The sequence below is a fragment of the Melanostigma gelatinosum genome (genome assembly GCF_949748355.1).
Source record: "Melanostigma gelatinosum genome assembly, chromosome: 19".
NCBI lineage: Eukaryota > Metazoa > Chordata > Actinopteri > Perciformes > Zoarcidae > Melanostigma > Melanostigma gelatinosum.
In genome coordinates, this window is record NC_136652.1 from 22,031,474 (window position 1) to 22,052,654 (window position 21,181).

Consider the following 21,181-nt stretch of genomic DNA (forward strand, 5'->3'; position numbering starts at 1 on the left):
CTGTTATTATAACTTAAATCCTTTTAATTGAGGGTTCAGAAACCCACATGACTCTATTAAAGATCAAACTATTAAAGAAAATATCAAAGACAAATATCAAACAAGTTATTACAATAACTTTGTTCAAAGCGTAAAATCCTTTCAAGGGTGCGGTTGCACAATCATGAAGTATTTTATGTGTTTTAAAGACACGTTTAAAGTAGTCTTCAATGTTCTCACAATACATTTCCATGTCACATGTACAGTAACCAGCCAAAGAGCTGCTTCTGTGTTTAAGTATCTCATCATTTTGACTTTCTATCTCAGAATTATGACTTTCTATCTCATAATTTCGACTATGGGGATATTTTTATTAGCAAGTCTGACTTTAAAAAAAAAGATATATATATATATTTTTTAAACTTTTTTATTTTTGCTGGCGGATTCGCGGGCCACATCAAATGACGTGAAGACAGTAAAATTCAGAGATGGAGAGAAAATATTGCTAATAGTTTAGCTTAGCATTCTGCTAACCTGCTGACTCTTGTTCGTTGTTTTAAAGTGAATGTTCTTTTCATTGGTTTGTGAAGTTTAAGGTCTGCAGTGTTTCTGTTGTCCTGATTATTGAAAGTTATTCAAATAACATCTTTCTAAACGCATTGATGTTGTTTTTATCTGTGAGCTCATTTTAATATCACAGTCTTTTGTAAAAATGGATTAAATGTTTTTATTTGTTCATTTGCACATGAAAACATGCTCGAAAAACATGATTGTATTCATAATGATGTGATTAATATGCAACAATATAAATACGAGAACTTGACCTCAGAGTTTAAAGTCACATATTTAGTTTTTCTATTTGTTTCCAAAGAAAAATGCATTCATGTTTCTTCAGTTATTTGTTGAAGCCGATGAGTTTTCAGTTGATTGATAAAAGAAAGGCCCCCCCCCCCCCCCCCCCCCCCCTCTCTCGGGTGCGCTGCGGCAAAATGTCATAGTGGCTGTCGGCAGAGGACGAGCTCCTCTCTACTGTACTCCTCCTGTACATCTGCTGCGCGTCTCCTCTCCAACACTGCAGCTGCTGCTCGCGGGCTTCTCCTCTTCCTCCTCTTCCTCCTCTTCCTCCTCTTCCTCGCGCCTCTCTTTGGAACACGCGCGCAGAGACAAAAGTCGCAGAAGAAGTCTGCTGCCGGTAACATCGCTGTGAGTGGAAACTAACAGAGATTCTTTTGCATTAGACGCAGCTGAAAACTGCAGTTTGAACTCAGAAGAACCGGATCTCCTCGCGCTCCTCGCGCTCCTCGCGCTCCTTCTTCACGTTTCCTGACAGAAGAGTCCTGAGTGCGGATCCATTCCGCCTCACAGACCCGTGAACGTGCCTCGCGTCCTTCCCTTTCCTCCCGGGTCTCCGTCCAGCTGCGGTGCGTCTCGGCTGTGCGTAAAAACCCAAACCCAACCCCCCCCCCCCCCCCCCCCCCCCCCCCTCTCATCCCTGAGACTAACCCTCTCCGACCCCGGGCTGTCACACGGACCACCGGCACCCAACAGAGCGTCCTGTCTCCTGCATGACTTCCTCTACAGCGACCTGCAAACCGCCATGGACGCGTTGAAGAGCCGCTTCTTGGGGATCGGCGTGGCCGTGGCGCACGGCGTTTTCTCCGGCTCCCTGAACATCCTGCTGAAGTTCCTCATCAGTAATTATCACTTCAACTTCCTGACGCTGGTCCAGCTCCTGACCAGCAGCACCGCGGCGCTCACGCTGGAGGTCCTCCGGCGGCTGGGGAAGGTCAAGGTGCCGCCGTTCAGCCTGCAGCTCTCCAAGGTAAAAGAAAAGAAAAGAGGTTCCCAAACAGGGACCAGAGACATCCAGAGACATCCAGAGGTGCAGTGCGGGCTGTTTGATCGCTCTACTTTGATATTCTCTCTGCAACTAGTCATGTAACAAGGCGGAACATATAAGTACACAGTATAAGTATATAAGTACTCTGATCTGTCTCATAACCAGGTATTATGAGAAGTGATTATACTCGACCTAACAAAAGAAAAATAACTTCAATATTATACTGAATATGAAATACGAAGCAGTCCACAGTTACTTATTCCATCAAGCTGCAGCTGTAAAAGCAGGTTTTAAACCCAACTGGATATTGTGTTTTCTGCTTCATCAACATGTGCCAGAGGAGGAAAGTGCTCAAAGAAACGTGGCCTCGTCATCAATTTGCCAATTTGCCAATGTGAATAATTAATATTTAATTTTGAGAATAGTAGAACTCTGCACTGTAAAGTGCTAAAACTGTTTTTCAAAATCTCTTCGGCCAAAATGCACATTAAGCTGAACAGGAAGCAGCTAAAAATGGAGGATGGACTGATGTTAAAATGAATTAAAGAAATCAGGATAAATATCCTCTGTGTGTATCAATAACTAGAACAGTCGTCACAGCGCCCCCTACGTTACTGTTTGGTATCGACAGACTGTAAATATTTGCCATGTTGTTTTTTTGACAACCAGTGAACAGGAAGTGACCATATTTGGACTGAGGAGGAGTGACGTATACGTCTCTGGTAGAGACCTGTCAATCACTGTGTAGCCCCGCCCCTAAAGCATCCCCTGCGTTATGGTGCAGCATGCTAAGTTAGCATCAAGTTCAGAGTTTATCTTATTAAATCTCTCGTGTGGACTCCCTTCGTTTGTGACAAAAGTATTATTATATCATATAACAGGAATTCATATTTATGACCAAATACATGCAAAAATGAATTTGTCCCAGATATACTTGTGTGTTTATATATATTTTTAGTTTTTATTTGATTTATCTTGTATATTTACAATGACCCCTGACTGCTGACTCAACTATTATCCATCTTTAAATTTGGTCTTATTTAAAATTAATGTTTTAACCTTACAGAGCCACTAACGTGTGTGTGTGTGTGTGTGTGTGTGTGTGTGTTAAGCACGTTGTGGGGACCAGTTAAAACAATCACACTACGGGGACTTCATTAAATCTCAGAGATTTATTTAGTTTCAGGGTTAGAGTGGCGTTATCTTGTGGGTTAAGTCTCCAGGAAGTGAACGTGAGACCGACACAGTGTTTATTATTTCCCTTGTTGTGTCTCTGTGTGCAGGAGTTCGGCCCGGTGTGCATCCTCTCCACGCTGCAGTCCACCCTCACTCTGTGGTCTCTGCGCGGCCTCAGCCTGCCCATGTACGTCGTGTTCAAGCGCTGCCTGCCGCTCTTCACGCTCAGCATCGGCGTGTGCGTGCTGAGGAACGGCGTGCCGTCTGTCGGCGTGGTGATCGCCGTGATCATCACCACCGGTGGAGCCGCACTGGCTGGTAAACGCGACACACTCTGTACAGGCCCATTACTGTGATTATTCTGCAGCACAAAACAATTGACTTCGCTGCAGCTTTCCCAAAATGTTTGCATATTTTTGCTGTTTTACAATAGCGAATATATTTCTCACAGATTTAGCTTTGCATTTTTGGACTTATTATGGACAGTTTTGTAAGAAAAAAGCAACGAAATTGATTCAGCAGAACCAGAGATTTGTCACATAGTTCTTCCTTGTCAACACCTGGCGCCTACATTACCCACAAAACATCTTGTTTCCTCTTCTTTGAACCTTTTTATCCCTGTTCCCTTAATTCATTTGAATTCAAATAATTTCCTCCTTCTCTTTCTGAAACAAAATTGACAAGAGTCCATTCGTAGTTAATGCCCTAACTATCCATCCATAACGAGAATCTAAGCTCAACTGTCATCATTAGATGGCTGAACTTCTTCTCTGTTGTTCCTCCTCACTCTGATAACTTCTTTCATTTCTCCTTTTTAATGTCATTCAGTCTTTTTCTCTTCAACTTTCACAAGAAAAGTTTAGTTTTCTTCTCTAAATTTCGCAGTTAAACATCTTTTCTTCATATGTAAAGCTGTTTAATCGTTAATATTGATTTCTGGTCCTGTAAAGTTCCTTTAATCATCTTTCCCATCAGTACATTTTCTTCTTCCATTACCGTTAATGATCCTGAAGTCAAAAACAAAAAAACTCTGCAGAGAATTTATTTCCTGAATCAATCTCCGCGGCTGCTGCTCTCAGTGTTTGGGTTGCAGGAGGGGGGTCGAAACATGAAGTGTGAAATGTGCAGAATATGAATCCAATGGACTGACTCGCCATTCTGGGTTTAATCTCGCTGATCATCTAGTTTTCAGACGTTGGGGAAAGAAAAGTATTTCTTGACTCAAATCCTACAAAAGTGTCTGTAAATTGCTTCTGTGCATTATTAACCTCCATGAAACAAACATCATATTTGAGTCAACAAAGTGTGTGACCTCGACGCTGGAGACGACTTTAGTTCGTTTTCTCTTTCCTCTCAACCACGCCCACAATCGTTTTCTAACCTTAAAGGGACAGTTTGTGGGATTTAGTGACATCTAGTGGTGAAGCTGCAGATTACAACCAACGGAATCCCTCTCAGCTCACTCCTCCCTAACGTGAGCCACCGAGTGTGAAACCATGGTTTTGCAAATTTAACAAGCGCGTAGAGAACTACGGTGGCCCTCAGGTAACGTAAAAACCAAAGACTGTAGATAAGAAGTGGACGTAGTCATGGTGACGTCACTCGTTGGTTTGTGGACTGATGTTTTGAAGCCTCAAGTTGGGCAATTTTAGCCGTCTCCATCTTGAATTACAGCCGTCGCCATGTTGTTTTTTCCTAAACCAGTGAACAGGAAGTGACCATATCTGGACTGAGGAGGAGAGACGTAGAGACGCCGTATACGTCTCTGGTAGAGACCTGTCAATCACAGTAGCCCCGCCCTAAAGCATCCCCTGCTTTATGGTCTGTGTGACTCTAAATGGACCATAATGTACTAAATGAACATCATGCTGTATTGAAGAAGACTTGAAACTAGAGATTGAGACATAAACTCATGTTTACAATGTTTACTGAGGGAATAAATAAATAAATAAATAATAAATAAATAAGTCATTTTCTCATAGACTTCTATACAACCAGAGGAGTCGCCCCCTGGTGGACACTAGAGAGAATGCAGCTTTAACACATGAAGCTCTGACTTGTCTCACTTCCTGTCCGTGTCTCTCACCTCCGATCCCACTGGTTCCTGTTGAAGATGTAAATCTTTATGAACACAAATCAATGACTTCCTAAATCAGCTGCTCACTGCAGTTTATATTCAAACAAACAGGAGGAAATAGTACATTTATTCTGGACTACTTTCAGCGGCGGATTAATCCACGCTTGGCGCTCTAGTGAGTGTTTGAGGCAGCAGGACGATGAATGTGAGACGTGTTTCAATGGAGATCAATGGCTCAGAGGAAGATGTATCAGGATACTTGTTAGTAGATTATTCCCTGATGGTTTCTGTCTTTTTATGGAATTTGTAAAAAATAAATATCGATCATCAATCAACAATCCATTTAAAGAGGTTCTGGTGTCTTCATCCTCATCGGACGATATTCATGGTACGACGAGAGTCAATATTGATTCTGATTCAAAATGTTGATTCAGAGAATAATACCTTGATTTAGTTGATTCATTTTGTCGAGTGTTGTGTATCTTTGGCGTGAGTAGATTTGTGTTTGTTTGGTTTACACTGTTTTTTTGTGGCTCTCAGATAGAATGTACGTTTCTGTTCTACATACGGACTAAAGGTGGATTCATTCCTCTCCCGTCCTCCTGCTACATTCTCTGACTTCTTTCATCGTGTCTTCTGATTTCCCACCTTCGCTCTCCCACACTCTGCCTCTCTTATTTTACACTTTGTTTTTTTATCACTCCGTCTTTTGAGAAGCGAAGGTGCGAGAGAACAAATCAAATGAAGAGCAAGGTGCTCGGTGTTTAGTTATCCACGGGCCCGACTTCCAAAGTGTGGCTTTAAATACACAAAACGATCCCAAAGAGATGCAACAAACAGACACAAAACTACTGTGAGCGACCCAAACAGATCCCTGATGACCCATAATGAGCACCAGGAGGTGCAAAACGAGTCCAAAGATACAAAATAAAATGCTAAACGACGGAAAAGACACAAAACAACCAAAAACATATCACGTTGACTCTGTTTTCACTCGGGACAGTAACGGCTGCTCCGGAGTCAAAGTCCTGTGTTTGTTTCACTCGTTATCCAGAAAATGTGTTTCCCGATGCAGCTCCATGTTCAGGAGACCAGCGAGGTGCTGTTAGCGTTAGCGTTAGCTTCAGTGTTTTATCCTGAATGTTGCCAGTTCATATTTTAGACCATTTTTCATGGATCTTGTTTTCAAACGAATCAGCCGGAGAGACTTCAGGAAAATCATTCAACCGCCGCGATTCGACTCCATCAAAGGAAAAGAATAAACTTCGGGCTCCGTCCTCTTGACTTGCTCTCCAGGTGCCGGCGATCTCACCGGCGATCCCTTCGGGTACGTCACCGGCGTGCTGGCGGTCATCATCCACGCCTCCTACCTGGTCCTGATCCAGAAGACCAGTCTGGACAGCGAGCACGGACCGCTCACAGCGCAGTACGCCATCGCCATCATGGCCTCGCCGGTAAGCAAGGCATCGACACTGAAGGGGTTCGAGGTTTGATTCCTACTGAGTTCGTGTTGAAGGTTGTTTTGCTGATCTTTGGTCCAGTTGTTCTCAGTTTCTTTCTGAATTGAATTTGTCTCTTTGTCTCATCTTTTCTTTCTCTCGTTCTTATCACTCTATTTATTTGTCTTGGTTCATTTACTTTTTCTCTTCTCTTCTCTTCTCTTCCCTTCCTTTCCTCTCAGTTTGTCTTCTTTTACTGTTCTTTAGTTCCTCTTTGTCTTCTCTTATCTACATCACACACATTTTGCTCACTTTATTTTCTCTCGTGAACAGTTTCTTCGTGGTTCTGTCTCTTCCTCTTTTTATTGTTTGCATGCTTTTATCTCTTTCTTGATCTCTTCTTCTTTTTGTTGCATGTCTGCTTCTCATTGTCATCCTCTCTTTATCTTTAGCGCTTCTTTCTCCTTCTCTGTTCACTCTCTCTTTGTTTCTCTTTTCCCTTTCATTGTTTTTTTTCTCACATCCTCCTTTCATTTCTCTCTCTTTTGTCTTTCTATTCATCCATTTCTTCATCCTACCCGTCTGTCTCTTTCTCTCTGTTTGTTTCTACGATTGTTATCTTTCGTTCTGTTCTTTATTCTTTTTGTTTCGTCTCAACTCTTCTCACTGTTTCTCTCCATCTTTTCACTTTCTACTTTTCTTTCTCTTGTTTTCACTCGGGACACTAACGGCGTCTCCTGAGTGGAAGTCCTGTGTTTGTGTGCGGCGTGTAAATGTCTCCCCTTCTCTTGTTTCTCTTTCTCTGCTTGTCCGTTTGTTCCGTCTCTACCTTTCTGAATCAACCTCTGACTCTTTGTCTCTCTCAGGTGCTTCTCGTGTGCTCCCTCATCTCCCTGGACACCGTCAACATGTGGTCGTACGAGGGCTGGAAGGACCCCCGCATCGCGCTCATCTTCCTCTCCTGCATCCTCATCGGCTGCGCCATGAACTTCACCACGCTGCACTGCACCTACATCAACTCCGCCGTCACCACCAGCTTCGTCGGCGTGGTCAAGAGCATCGCCACCATCACCGTCGGCATGCTGGCGTTCAGCGACGTCTCGCCGACCCGGCTGTTCATCGGCGGCGTGGTGGTCAACACCGTCGGCTCCATCACCTACTGCATCGTCAAGTACTTCGAGACGAGGAAGCAGAGCCTGTACGAGGACCTGGAGGTGGCCGGGAAGGACGGAGCGCTGCCCGGCGAGCCTCACGCGGAGAAACCGTCTCTGAACGGCGACGCTTGTGATCCGGGACGTGCGGAGGCAGAGCGGGTGTTGAGCGGCGGCGATGGGAAGGAGGAGGTGGCGTCGGCGGGCTGTGCGAACAGAGAGGTGCGGACAGGAGACGGAGAGGCCGGCGCGAGTTCCCGAATCATGACAGAGAAGGAGGCGCTGGAGATGCAGAGGGAGCACCTCCACGGGGACAACACCGCCTCCTCCGGTCAGTCGGTCAGTGACAGCTATGTCGGGGTGTGGAGGTCCATCAGACATCTGCAGTTTACCAAGAAAGACCCTTTGATTGATAACATGGAGCAGCAGAGTCCGTGAGGTCGGGACAGAGACCCGGACAGAAGAAACGGAATGAATTAGAGGATAAAAAAAAACAGTTGTGAACATGCTGCATAAACCAGAGAAGAAGAAAAAAACAGACTTAAAACAACCGGGAACTTCTTTTATTAGCAGCGCTGAACAAACGATGAAAGCTTTCTGAAGAACGCTCTCAGGGAAGAGAAAGTCATGCTCTCTGTTTAGAGGAGGAGAAGAACAAGAGGCTCCTGCTGGAGAAAACAGGACGAAGCGTTTAGGGGAGAAGCTGCCGTCAGAGATACCTTCTGACCAGCCGCCGTGTAGCATGACTCGGTCTGCGTCCCCAGAGATCAGCCAGCTGAACAGAAGCCGTGTTGTAGAAAAGAAGAGTGCATCCAATCAGGGAGCAGCACGCAAACAGCAGCGACGCTCCTGCTTCTGATTGGCTGGAGGGTCTGAAGGAAAACCTTTTTAATGCACACGTGGATCAGATCCAGTGTCTTTGCCTGTAAACAAAGAAGCATGCGCTGGTTCACAGGATGTTGACGTCTTTGTTCACACTGTCACGCTTTACTGCTGATCCTCCGTTCATGTCTCTGCTCACGAGAACATGTCGGCGCCTCTTTTGACTCATAAAGAAATAATAATAATGTGCCGTTATGTTGAGAACGATGTTATTGTCTGCTCGTGCATCAGTGAGATATTTTATTTTTCTTGTGTCCTTCTGAACACTGTGGTGTGGCCACTTATTAGCATAGCGAAGCATAGCTTAGCATAAAGACTGGAAGCAGAGGGAAACAGCTAGCCTGTTCCGATCCAATGCAAGTTCAATGATCCCCCTACGAGCTCAGATTCTGGCTCACTAACACGTCGTATCTTTGTTTCAAATCAAACATCGCTCAGTGTTCTTCATCACCAGCAGCGTTTACGATCTCATATTTTCATGCTCATTTTAAAGTGTCAATAGAAAAGCTACATGGAGACGAAAACATTCGATAAAACTTCCTCAATTCCGCAAACAGGTTATTTCAATAAAAGTATTGTTACGTTTTACGATGAATGAATTATGGACAGATAAACTGAGGTAACGAACGTTACGCGACTCCTTGTCAGCAGATCGATGTTGACTTCACGACCACTAGCTGAAGAACTCTCCGCTTCCTGTTGCTAAATCTACGTTCCGGTCGTAGACTTCCGTCACGCTTTCAACACAAAGTGCACGATGAGCGTCTTTGCACCGTGAGGCGGACTACTTCCTCCAACATGCAGTCAGGGAACCTTCTGCGCTTGACCCCTACCCGGCATTAACGCTGAGCGATCTCTGCATTAACGCCGAGCATCTCCGCAGTAAGCCGCGTGCTGTCGGACTGTATTTCACTCCAGTGGAAACGTTGATCTTCGCTCCTTCAAATATCCACTCGGCCCACGCAGGAGAAGCTACAGGCGTCTTGAAAAACCTGTCAAGCGGTGATATCGATTGATATTGATTTTTCTTTCTCACAGTCGCCCAAACTTCATTTAACGCTACAAAAGATCTGATGTCCCCTCGAGCTGCAAGCCTTTCAGTTCAGCAGCCTGGTTCATCCGGTATGTTCGACGGAAGAGATTCGGTGTGAAAAGCATGACGTTGTTCGGTGTTCGGTGTTGCAGGTTTGTGTTTGCGTGATGGCGAGTCAGCGGGCAGCTGCATTAAAGAACTGTCGATGTGGTTTTTCTCTCTAAATCTCCAGGTTATCAGTTAAGACTGCAAAAGTGCATGAATGTATTTGAAATGTTTTGTTTTTTTCATTGAAAAAGTTATTTCGAGGCAGCTGACATTGAATCATTCTTGTTTTCTTCAATGCATCATTCTGCATATTGTAGCCATAACATATACTTATATATTAACAGTTAACTAATCAGACTAGTTAACTGTTAGTTAACCAAAACACATAACACAGAGGATTGAGCTCATTTTACACTTCCACAACTTCCAAATAATTCATTAATTGTAATGCTGGCATCGCTAGAGAGCATTACATAATATATATATATATATATATATATATATATATATATATGACTCGATTTCTTTCTTTAGATCAGTCTCTTTGTTTTAAAAATCAAAAAAGTCCCACCAAAAATAAAACAAGTCCAGGATTAATTTCTTAGTTTCTCGTTTATTTCGCTAAAATGTATCTGATTCTAATTTAAACTTAGTCATAACCCTCACACAGCCATTTGAAGAAGTCAGGACAGTATGAAATGTCCTCACTTTACCAAAATGTCCTCACTTTACCAAAATGTCCTCACTTTACCAAAATGTCCTCACTTTACCAAAATGTCCCCGCTCCACCAAAATGTCCTCGCTTTACCAAAATGTCCTCACATTACCAAAATGTCGCCGCTTCACCAAAATGTCCCCACTCCACCAAAATGTCCTCGCGTTACCAAAATGTCCCCACTTTACCAAAATGTCCCTACTTTACCAAAATGTCCCTACTTTACCAAAATGTCCTCACTTTACCAAAATGTCCCCGCTCCACCAAAATGTCCTCGCTTTACCAAAATGTCCTCACTTTACCAAAATGTCCCTACTTTACCAAAATGTCCTCACTTTACCAAAATGTCCCCGCTCCACCAAAATGTCCTCGCTTTACCAAAATGTCCTCACTTTACCAAAATGTCCCTACTTTACCAAAATATCCTCACTTTACCAAAATGTCCTCACTCCACCAAAATGTCCTCGCTTTACCAAAATGTCCTCACTTTACCAAAATGTCCCTACTTTACCAAAATATCCTCACTTTACCAAAATGTCCTCACTCCACCAAAATGTCCTCGCTTTACCAAAATGTCCTCACTTTACCAAAATGTCCCTACTTTACCAAAATATCCTCACTTTACCAAAATGTCCTCACTCCACCAAAATGTCCTCGCTTTACCAAAATGTCCCCACTTTACCAAAATGTCCCCACTTTACCAAAATGTCCTCACTTTACCAAAATGTCCTCACTTTACTAAAATGTCGTCACTTTACCAAAATGTCCATACTTTACCAAAATGTCCTCACTTTACCAAAATGTCCTCACTCCACCAAAATGTCCTCACTTTACCAAAATGTCCTCACTTTGAAGGTCTAAGCACTGGTCCTCACAAGTAGACTATACACACACACACACACTCAGGCAGCGCATGGTGCATATTAAATGGTCTCTGGGGTTATTTTGAGATGAATACGAGCGAACAAACAATGATTCCCAGGTTGTTTTTATTTATTTTCACGTGTTCTGTATTGTTCTCTGAGTCCGTCTCATGAAGTGAAAGGAACATCTGCTGTTCAATTTGCAAGGTTCAATGCAAAGTCAATTCTCCTTTTTATATCAAGAGCATGTCTCAGTGGGATGTTTCTTGTTGTGTTGTTTGTGAGGGAAGTCCTGCTACTGGCTGCTGCTTCCATCAGCAGACAGTAGTGACGGGACGCGGCTCATAAAGAATCACTTTACATGATTAGATATTCTATTCATGACATGGTTCATTACGTCTGTATGTATACGCACATGTGTGTGTGTGTGTGTGTGTGTGTGTGTGGACGAGTTGCTCTGTGAAGCGGAATGTTTCACCATCATGGCAGAGATCGTTATCGTCCTCCGTAGTCTTTGTTTGAATCCAGACGCTCGGCTGCTTTTCTCTCCTCTCGGCTGAAGTCAAAGATTATATTCACGACGACTATCAGTGTGACACCTGATCGTTGCCTGGCTCATGGGCACGACTGCATCTCCACACTCTCAAGTGAGGGAAAAGGAGGAAAACTGCTCGGCTAAGAGGCCCACTCAGCACTGTGCTGCTGGAAAGTCCATCCGAGAACTGTCCTTCAAACGCTTCACTGCAGCACACACACACACACACACACACACAGACACGCACACACACACACACATGCACGCACGCACACACACGCACACACACACACACACACATGCACGCACGCACGCACACACGCACACACACACACGCACGCACGCACACACACGCACACGCACACGCACACGCACGCACGCACACGCACACACACACACACACAGACACACACACACACACACACACACTGACACGATGCTCATCTGGAGCCATGTGCAGAGTGTAAGTCGTGTGTTGGGTTGAGGAGGAGGAGGAGGAGGAGGAGGAGGAGGAGTAAACACGTTTTATAACTCGGCTTTTATCTTTTCCAGTGAAATTGAATTGAATTTTTCTCCGATTCTGTTCAGGACGTCAGAGAACAGGCAGAGGTTCCGCACTACTTTCTGGATCAGTCTTTTTGGCTCTAAGCTGTAAGTTAGTTCATATAAACTGAGGGTTTCTCCCTGAATTTCAATCAAATGTCGTGTTTGAAGCAGATGTTTACTCTTCACAATCAGCACAGAATCCTGTTTTGTGTGAGATATCCCAAAAAGATTCAGTGTTTTGTATTTAAAGCTTTTCATCTGACGTCAAAAAGAAAATAACTTGATGTTGAGACGCTGCGAGAATAAAGTGCTGGAAGCTAAAAATAAATCTGATAAAACACAGAACATCTCACTTCACACACATCTTCAGCCGCCGCGCTGCGACGGGAAAAAGACCCGCGAGCGCGTTTAGGTCGCGTAAAGAAGAAGAAGAATGCTGAACTTGATGCAAAGTGGCTCGTAGGGCTCCGAGTTTAGCTGCAAATCCGCTGTGAAGAAAAAACGCTTTTAAACAACGACAGACTGAAGAGGAAATAAACACAAACTGTGAAACGGGACAAAGACGTCAGCGGAAGCTTCAGACGCCATTAAGACGACAAAAAGAGCCACAAGCTGGAAACACGGACAAAGTCAAGATGGCGGCGGAGAAGAAACGTTTCTGTGGATCAGACAGAGGCCAGAACGTGTCCTTCAACAGACGCTGTACTTTGTTTTTGCCACTGAAGACGTTTCACGTACCGGCCCTTTAAGAGGAGTGACGAGTCAATGACGGTATAAAACAGTCAATAAAACATGTTTCAAAAAATAAAAATTGTGAATCACTGCGACCACGTGAGCTCCTTCAGCATACAGTCGTGCATTAGCACAAAAGATTGATCCAGTAGTATTCCAGATCAGCAGTGGACACACACACACACTCACACACACACACACACACACTTTTTATTAAGAGACACTACAGGGAAACATTTGAACTCATAGATATCACCATGAAACTTCACCACTTCATGACTGACATTAAGATGATTCTTCTTTGTGTTTTCTGAAATGTTGGTTCAAACATTGGTGAGAGAACAGAACACAACCTTCTGTCTTCCACGATGCATTTTCTGAGGAACTGGTCACCTGACCCCCCCCCCCCCCCCCCCCACAGTATTTATACCAGCACATCTCCAGCAGGTTGACTATCACGGAAACAAAACAAGATGAAGCAAAGGTTCTGGTGTGAACAATGAATTCATTCGGTTCATAACGTGTTAGTTTGAGGATCAGCACACGTGAGCTGCTCCTCTCAAACCTCCAGCCGCTGCAGTAGAGCATTGATTTGGAGCAGTTGAGGTGCATCAGCAGGTAACATGTTCCCAGCCAGCGAGCTGCAGCGGCAGCACTATTCACACCGAGTGGTTCCACGCGGTGAGCACGGTGAGGACGTTTAGCTGACTGGACTCTCCAGCAGAGAGAACCAGCTTCAGGCTGTCTGACGTCAAACGTTCAGGAGTCTCTGGTCTGAAGGCACCGCTGAGAATAGCTGTGAAGAAGTATTTCTTTGAGATTGAAATGATTGAAGGTTTGGATCAGTTCCATTGTTCTAGAACATATAGAAGTAGCGTTACTTTAAAGAAGGACGGACGTATTTCTGCTGGTTCCATCTTTGTGTTTTACTTTAACATCAGCAGCAGCAGGTTGATCATGTGACCCCTGGAAGAAAAAGGGCTCATATGAAGAGCAGGGGAACATAGGACCCTTTGTCATGGTCCCATTATGTGCAATATTAAGCTCGGGAACATGGAACCCTGACAAAAGTCAAAATCACTACGGTTGTAAGAGATCTTTTTGTTTCACCGCCTGTCTCCACTGTACCATGCTGTTCTGTTGACGATTGCAACAAATTCCTGATCTATTGTATTGATAAGGTAACAGGTATTAGGTCTGGCATTCGGCCTGGGATCTGAGCCATCAACTTGTAGCTCCTCACAATCTCCTGCTGTTCTGGACTCTTTCCAGCCTATCAGCCTTCAAGACCTGATGGACTTAATTACCAAAACAAAGCCATCATCTTGCCCTCTGGATATAATTCCATCCTCTCTATTTAAGAAGGTTCTGTTAACTATTGGCCCTGCAGTAACATCTGTTGTCAGTTCCTCATTGTCTACAGGAATTGTCCCTTCCTATTTCAAACATGCCACTATCCAGCCCATATTAAAGAAACCTAACTTAGATCCAGCTTTGCCCATGAACTACAGGCCCATATCAAAACTGCCTTTCTTGTCCAACATTGTAGAGAAAGTGGTGGCCAAACAACTTACTGCTGCACTGGAGAGGCACAACATGTACGACAAGTTCCAGTCTGGGTTTCGTAAGCAACACTCTACTGAAACCGATCTCCTGAGGGTTTCAAATGACGTTCTCATGTGTGCTGATGCAGGTACCTGCTCTGTGTTAGTTCTTCTGGACCTCAGTTCTGCATTTGACACTGTAGACCATAACATCCTGATTAAGAGGCTTCGTGATTGGGTGGGCATATCTGGCATAGCGTTAGACTGGTTTACATCTTACCTCAGTGACAGAACCTTTAATGTCTCTGTGGGTGATTTTGTGTCTGTTACCTCTCCGCTGTCTTGTGGTGTACCGCAGGGCTCGGTTCTGGGGCCTCTGTTATTTTCCCTTTATCTGTTACCTTTGGGACCGATCATAAAAAGCTATAATGTGTCCTATCACTTATATGCAGATGACATCCAACTTCATCTGTCATTTAAACCCAGCGAGGCATTCACATTAACTCGGCTCCTGGACTGTGTCAATGCCATCACAGTGTCAAAGAACAGCCTTTAAATCATCAGTGAAGAGAGAATATAACAACATCTATATCTGTTCAAACAGCAAGACTCAAAGCTTTAGTACTCACGGAAACTCCTTCAGTTCCTTCACTTTTTAATTCCGGGTTCAGATGTCGACAGAGTGATTGTGTTCATGAAACACCAGATTGTGTTGAGAACGAAACATTTTTCATATATTTGATTTCCAGCATATTCCTAAACTTCTGTTCACGTAACGTCTTGAAATGAAGCATTTTGCCATCTTTCCCGACTTTGTACAAACCCTGAATATTAGATTCTTATACGCTGTTGATCAACATGCCAGCTGTGCTGGTCCAACACGACAATGCTGCCGATGAAGGCGATCCATAAGCTGTACCTCCACCTCGTGACCTGAACCCCTCAAACTGTAAAAGCCGACACGGTGTCACATTGACTGGTCCAGGTGTCTCCTGTACTTTGCTCCACTCACTCCCGCGCTGTGTGCTGGCAGGTAAGCCGGTTCTTTTTGATGGAGGATGGTTTGTCAGTGAAGGCAGAGGAGACGCTTTGATGCCTGAGTGGATTAAAGGAAAGCTCAGCAGGTGCACCGCTCTCCTCTCTCTCGTCTGTCAGTGTCATTTCTCAACGACGGTAGAAAATGCAGCTCAGCTTAGTTTAATGGGCAGCACATGAGAGGCGTTCCTCCTGCATGTTGGCAGGCGTCCTCTAGGTTTCCTGCAGATATGGAAGGAGTGTTTTTAAGACTCGGCGCTGCTTTATTTATCTTCCACCTGCAAGTTCTCACTGAACTCTGACCTTCTGCAGGATTTGAAGCTGTAAAGACTCGATGAGCAGCTGTAACTTCTGCAAAAGTTGTTCTTTCGTTCACCTGAATGTGAAATGAATCGGAGGTTTCTGTGAACAGGCCACATTTACCAGGAGAGAGGGTTGTAGCTTCTGTTAAAGGAGCCACACCTTCTCTCACATTGATAGAATGTTGAGATCTGAAGTGCATTCAACATTTAACAATGTAAAGCATTTCGTTGTCATCATTCATTCACTCTTTTGTTGTTGTTGTTATAAATGACCAAAAAGTGTTAACAGTCAAACTAATAACCAAGTCGATCTATATGTAATGTATTTGATGAATAACACAAAGAAGAGTTAAACAACAAAAATATTAAGAAAGAAATCGAATGAAAAAATTAATATTGCATGGAATTTGAGAATTTTCAATTTTGAGCATCTACATTGAGATAAAACCTGAGTAGATATCAACTGATGAAGATCATGAGATCCAATCAAAAGCACTAAATCAGCCAAATGGACCTTGAGGTGTCAAAACTACAGGTGGAGAATAGCAGTTAGTTCTTTGTGCATTGTCACTGTTCAAATCAAGACAAATAGCATAACTTAACATAATGTAACTTGGGTCAAGTTTTAATAACAAATAAAACATCAATATCTATAAAGTATCATGCTGTCGAGTATTAAACCAACAATAAGGAGGCTGTAGGTGTGTTTGGTCATCAAATCAAAGGAGAAACTGATGACAGAGACATAAACACTGCTGTTTGTGAAATGATGAAGATAAAACTGACAACATGTGGGAATAAAACCTTGAAATCATTGTAAAATGCCTTGAAATCACATATGTTGTGAATTACATATGTGATATGAAGAACACTGTTTCCATCTAGTGGCTGTGAGATTGTTGTGCCTTCTGAATGTAATAAACAGGTGTAAAACCCTTGACCTGTGGAGGAAAACACCGCCATCTAGTGGAGATGTTGTTGTTCGGCATCATCAAAAATATATATTCCCAAGCTTTTGACAGTAGAGGAAGGTGGTGTAACACTTACTGTCTTAATACATATATCATTAAACCTGTGAGCTCTGGTTGTGGAATAAACCTGGGAGCCCACACTGAAATCTGTGTGTGTCTTCTTGCTTACCTACCTTTGTGAGGACCAACAGGTTTAGACATAGAAACGAGGACATTCTTGAAAAGTAATGACATTTTGTCTCGTCCTCACCAGAACTGTTCAGAAGTTGGTGTAGAAAATACAATTCATCAATGAGTGTCCTCACAAGTACAGCAGATCATTCTGCTCTTCTGGTGACTCTTTTTTTTAGTTATTTATATATGTTTTATTCTTCTGTATCATTATTTCCATTTATTGTACCTAAAGTGAACTTAATAACTGATCTGATCTGCACTGGCACTGCTTGGGAAACTGTTGAAACTGGGAAACTGGACAAATTAGTGACGTACATATCGGTCTTCTACCTGTTTAATTTGATGTTGACAGGTTGTCGACCTGTTAGCGACCTCATGCAAACGATTGTTACAAGCTCTGCACTGTGGAGCAGCATGAGTAGTTGCAGAGAGGTAGTTTCTCCTCAAAATGTTCCACTTTTGTTGTTAAGTCCCATCCTGATTTACACTTTGTACAAAAAGTTAAGTACAACTTCTCCTGTTTTAGTCTATTATATCATTGAATCAAAGTCTATCTAAAGTCAAAGTGAGCCAACATGAACACACTCATACTTATTAAAAGTAAATATATCTGGTGTCTGGGAGGCCAAGGAACATATTGACTCAACGAGAGTCCTCACAACTATAGCAGTAAAGAGACGTTGATGTACTCGTCACAAGACAAACATCTTGGAATGAAATTGTGGTGTGAGATTTCAGACGAGTTCAATAAAATAAACAGCAGACAAAAAAAATGTAAAATTGTCAGAAAATGACTTTATTGGAGTTGCTGTGATTTCTAGTTTAAAAGAGACACTGCAATTGTACTGGCATAGATACCAACCGGGGTTTTGTTTTGGCACTTTGCTTAACAAGGCAGACTTTCACTCTTTAGGGCCCTTTAGTTAACGTTTTAGACGTTGCTATACTTCAGTAAAGTGTTTTGTTCCCGACCAGGCTTTGAAATACAGTCAGATTTAAATGTCTGTCCTCATCTGGTAACATTGAATCTTGAGAAAAGTGAAGAAAAAAAACACTTAACCAGTTGGGATAAACTAAAGATTTTAACTTTTACAAAAGGTGCAAAGGCACAGTATGATTTCAGTTACGTACACACACACACACACACACACACACACACACACTATACCCAAATAACTCCACACACACACTTCTAAACTTTAGCTAGCATTCTTGCTGTTCTTCTTCTTCTTTTTCTTCGGTGTTTGCTTCTTGGAGGACTCTGCATTTGAGGCGGCAGTCGTTTTAGGTGTGTTTACGGCGGGTGAAGCTGATTCTGACTTGGTTGGTGCTTCTTCTGGTCCTTGCACTGGTTCAGCCTGGACCTTCCTGTCTCCTACTGGGACCACTGGTTTTACCTCTGCAGCTTTGACCAAGATCTCGGCCTCTGCTGCTTGTGGTTTCTGCTCTGTTGGTGGGTCGATCTTGACTTTTTCAGGCTCAGATGTCGGTGCTTGTTCAGCAGGTTGCTGCTGGATCTCCTCACGTAGTTTCACAGCTTGAACCTCTTTATCCTGGACCTTTGTTGGAACTTGTACTGTGTCTGTTGGTATCATTTCAGAAGGCTTTGGATCCTCCTCAACTTTATCTGGCTGTGGGAGAACCGATTCTGCTGCCTCTGACTTGACATCTAGCACCTGTTGAGGGACTGAAACTGCTTCCTCTGTGAGCTGGGTTTTGGTTTTGAACTGGACAAACGCAGAGTACATCAAGTCTTCTTCGGTGTCTGCGTCATCATTGTCGTCTTCGTGATTGTCGCTAGGTGTGGCCATCAGGGAAGCGGCAATCTCCTGCAGCTTGGCCTGCTCCTCCTTCAGACGGGTCATACCCTCCGTTAAGACAGAGTCCTCCTTCTCGAGCTCCTGGAGCTCCTGGACCTCCACAGGTATCAGCGAGGCAGATTTGTCAACACCCTCTGGGTTGGGGGTTTCGTCAGCATTCGAGCTGCTGAAGACCTTTGCAGGGATGTTGGTGTTAGCCTGGCGGACTTCCTTGATCTTTTCATAGAGGATTGCCCTCTCGCTCTGCAGGGCATGACACAACCTCTCCAGCTTCTGAATCTTCAGGACGAACAGGTCGTACTCGTTGCTTTTCTCGGTTCTCTGGTGTGATGGAGAAGACGAGACGCAAAGAAAGTGAGATATTGGGAGACTAAAACTTGAAGGTTAACAGCTCAGCAGCAGCATTGGTCTACCTCGCTGGGTTCTATCAAGACTCTGCAAAACCTCCGAAGGGTCAACGTGAGTTTGAGAATTACAAGAAACTGTGGCAACACTGACGACATACCTCCTCCATCATTTCAGTCAGAGCCTTGTTGCAGCTCTCGAACCTCGTCTTCCACAGACCCGACTCTTTCTCCATTTTCTTCATCTTGTCTGACATCTAAAAAGAGGAAGAGTTAAAAAAGCAAACAACGGGCTGCAGCGACACCGTCAGGAAACAAAAGCCGGACGAATGTGAGCTGCAGGAACTAGAAACATGGAACGCTTTGAGAGGAATACGTTTTACAACATCCTCATTCAGCTCCACACAGTCGTCACCACCTACGTTATCCATCTCCTTCTTGAAGCGGACGTAGATTTCGTTGCTTTTGGCCAGCGTCGTCTGAAACTCGTCGAACTTCTCAGCGTAGAGGGCCAGCTGTGGACAGACGAGATAGTCGGAATAAAACACAGACAGACACAAACATGACACTCAAATCTTTTTTTGTTTTGTTTTATTTTCATTTAACTTGAACAAACAATTCAATATGAGTTCAGTTAACTCACTCACACACTATATAACAGGGAGACCTTAGTTGGATGTTTTATCCACACTTGTGACTGACAGTTAACAAGACCTCCATCAATGCAGCTCACTGTGATCATTCTGAAGGCACGAACCAGCTCATGCAAATGTTACTTTAGTGGAATTAAAACAGCAGCAGTCTCCTTTTATTCACTTGTAATAAAGATGAATGTGGTCGTTTTCAAAGCCTCGCTGTTCAAAGACAAACAGCTGTCAAAGAGATAAATACATTGATGTGCCTTTACTGTGCTAACTTTCAGGATCAATGTATGTTTGAAGAACCAAAACGTGATTCATGCATTCAATTTTGGTGGAACATGAAGTTTTGGATAATTTGCTTCTAAGTGATGAATTGCAACTTGCATCAGTCATTACTTATGATCCTTACACACTGCTGGAGCCCATTCATCATTCACACTGTCAGTGTTAAACATTCAGGAGTGCAACATAATATTCACTTACAACTCAGCGGTTGGAAGTGAATATTACAAAATGAAAATCTGCTGCTTGACGGTTTGTAACGTTCAGTCTTAATAAAATATAGAAATGATGCTGACGTGTGGTTTGAACTGAGCTGCAGCTTAAACACTTCTCTGTTCATTAACATGCAGAAATGTGAAACCACCTTCTTGCAATTTAACATTTATACATGTTGGGTTCTCTAAAGGGTCATTTTAAATGTATATCTTTAGATTGCACTTTGCAACTGTGTTTAGAACTTTACAGAAAATGTATGAAATATGAAACTAATTCATTAGTTAACTGAACTCTTGAAATAAGATCAATGAATCCAACAGTTGGAAAGGATCAGAGGTTCTCCGTTGTGTTCCATGAGCTCCGTGTTTCTACGGGTCTGGCCCTCAGTTTGAAGGATCTGGTCCCCTGCTGCTGATCACCAGGTGTGTGCTACCTGTCGTCGGTGAATATTCACCTGTGCCTGCATCACTGTCCCCTGTTCTGTGAGTGTCTTAGTCTGCAGTTTCCACTCAGCGGCCTGAACCAGTAACTGGTTAGAAGAGAGCAGACGGAGACGCGTTACAGATGTGTCTTTACCTTCTTCTTCATGGTCAGCTCCAGCTCCTTCATAGCGAAGCATTTCTTTGTTTTGTCAATAGCCTCCCTAAGCAACTACGGCGACAGAGACAATACACAGTCAATCTGGGAATAGTGTTGAACAAGAATACAAACCATTATTATGATTCCTTTAAAGTCACGCCTCTAATTCTGACACGACTCACAACGCAGACAATATAATGACAGCAAACATCAAGTAACAGAAACAGCAGAGAAATAAAACTGATGACACTGTAAAT

General features: G+C 43.4%; 2 protein-coding genes across 3 annotated transcripts in view; one reads left to right on the top strand and one right to left on the bottom strand.

Moving 5' to 3' along the window:
- Positions 1–1,518: 1,518 nt before the first annotated feature.
- Positions 1,519–8,233, top strand: slc35d3 (solute carrier family 35 member D3). The gene is made up of 4 exons (XM_079290608.1): positions 1,519–1,801; positions 3,103–3,313; positions 6,369–6,526; positions 7,378–8,233. The coding sequence occupies exons 1-4, from the start codon at positions 1,577–1,579 to the stop codon at positions 8,098–8,100; spliced, it is 1,317 nt and encodes a 438-aa protein (XP_079146734.1). The 5' UTR covers positions 1,519–1,576; the 3' UTR covers positions 8,101–8,233.
- Positions 8,234–17,820: 9,587 nt separating this feature from the next.
- The window catches only part of txlnba (taxilin beta a), a 12,491-nt gene continuing 9,130 nt past the window's right edge, over positions 17,821–21,181 (bottom strand). The window contains exons 8-11 of one of the 2 annotated variants that reach the window (XM_079291350.1): positions 20,800–20,874; positions 19,629–19,721; positions 19,368–19,463; positions 17,821–19,183 (exon numbers count right to left, since the gene is read on the bottom strand). In XM_079291350.1, coding sequence (XP_079147476.1) covers positions 18,242–19,183; positions 19,368–19,463; positions 19,629–19,721; positions 20,800–20,874 — 1,206 coding nt within the window. In that variant the 3' untranslated portion in view covers positions 17,821–18,241. Of the gene's footprint in view, positions 19,184–19,367; positions 19,464–19,628; positions 19,722–20,799; positions 20,875–20,921; positions 20,997–21,181 lie in introns of both variants that reach the window. The other variant, XM_079291349.1, reaches the window with a different exon arrangement.

Excerpts from the sequence above, each read along its gene's own strand:
- slc35d3 (XM_079290608.1), top strand. The coding sequence starts at position 1,577 with ATGGACGCGTTGAAGAGCCGCTTCTTGGGGATCGGCGTGGCCGTGGCG. Across the intron at positions 1,802-3,102 it reads TCAGCCTGCAGCTCTCCAAG|GAGTTCGGCCCGGTGTGCAT; the intron begins GTAAAAGAAAAG and ends CTCTGTGTGCAG. Across the intron at positions 6,527-7,377 it reads TCGCCATCATGGCCTCGCCG|GTGCTTCTCGTGTGCTCCCT; the intron begins GTAAGCAAGGCA and ends TGTCTCTCTCAG.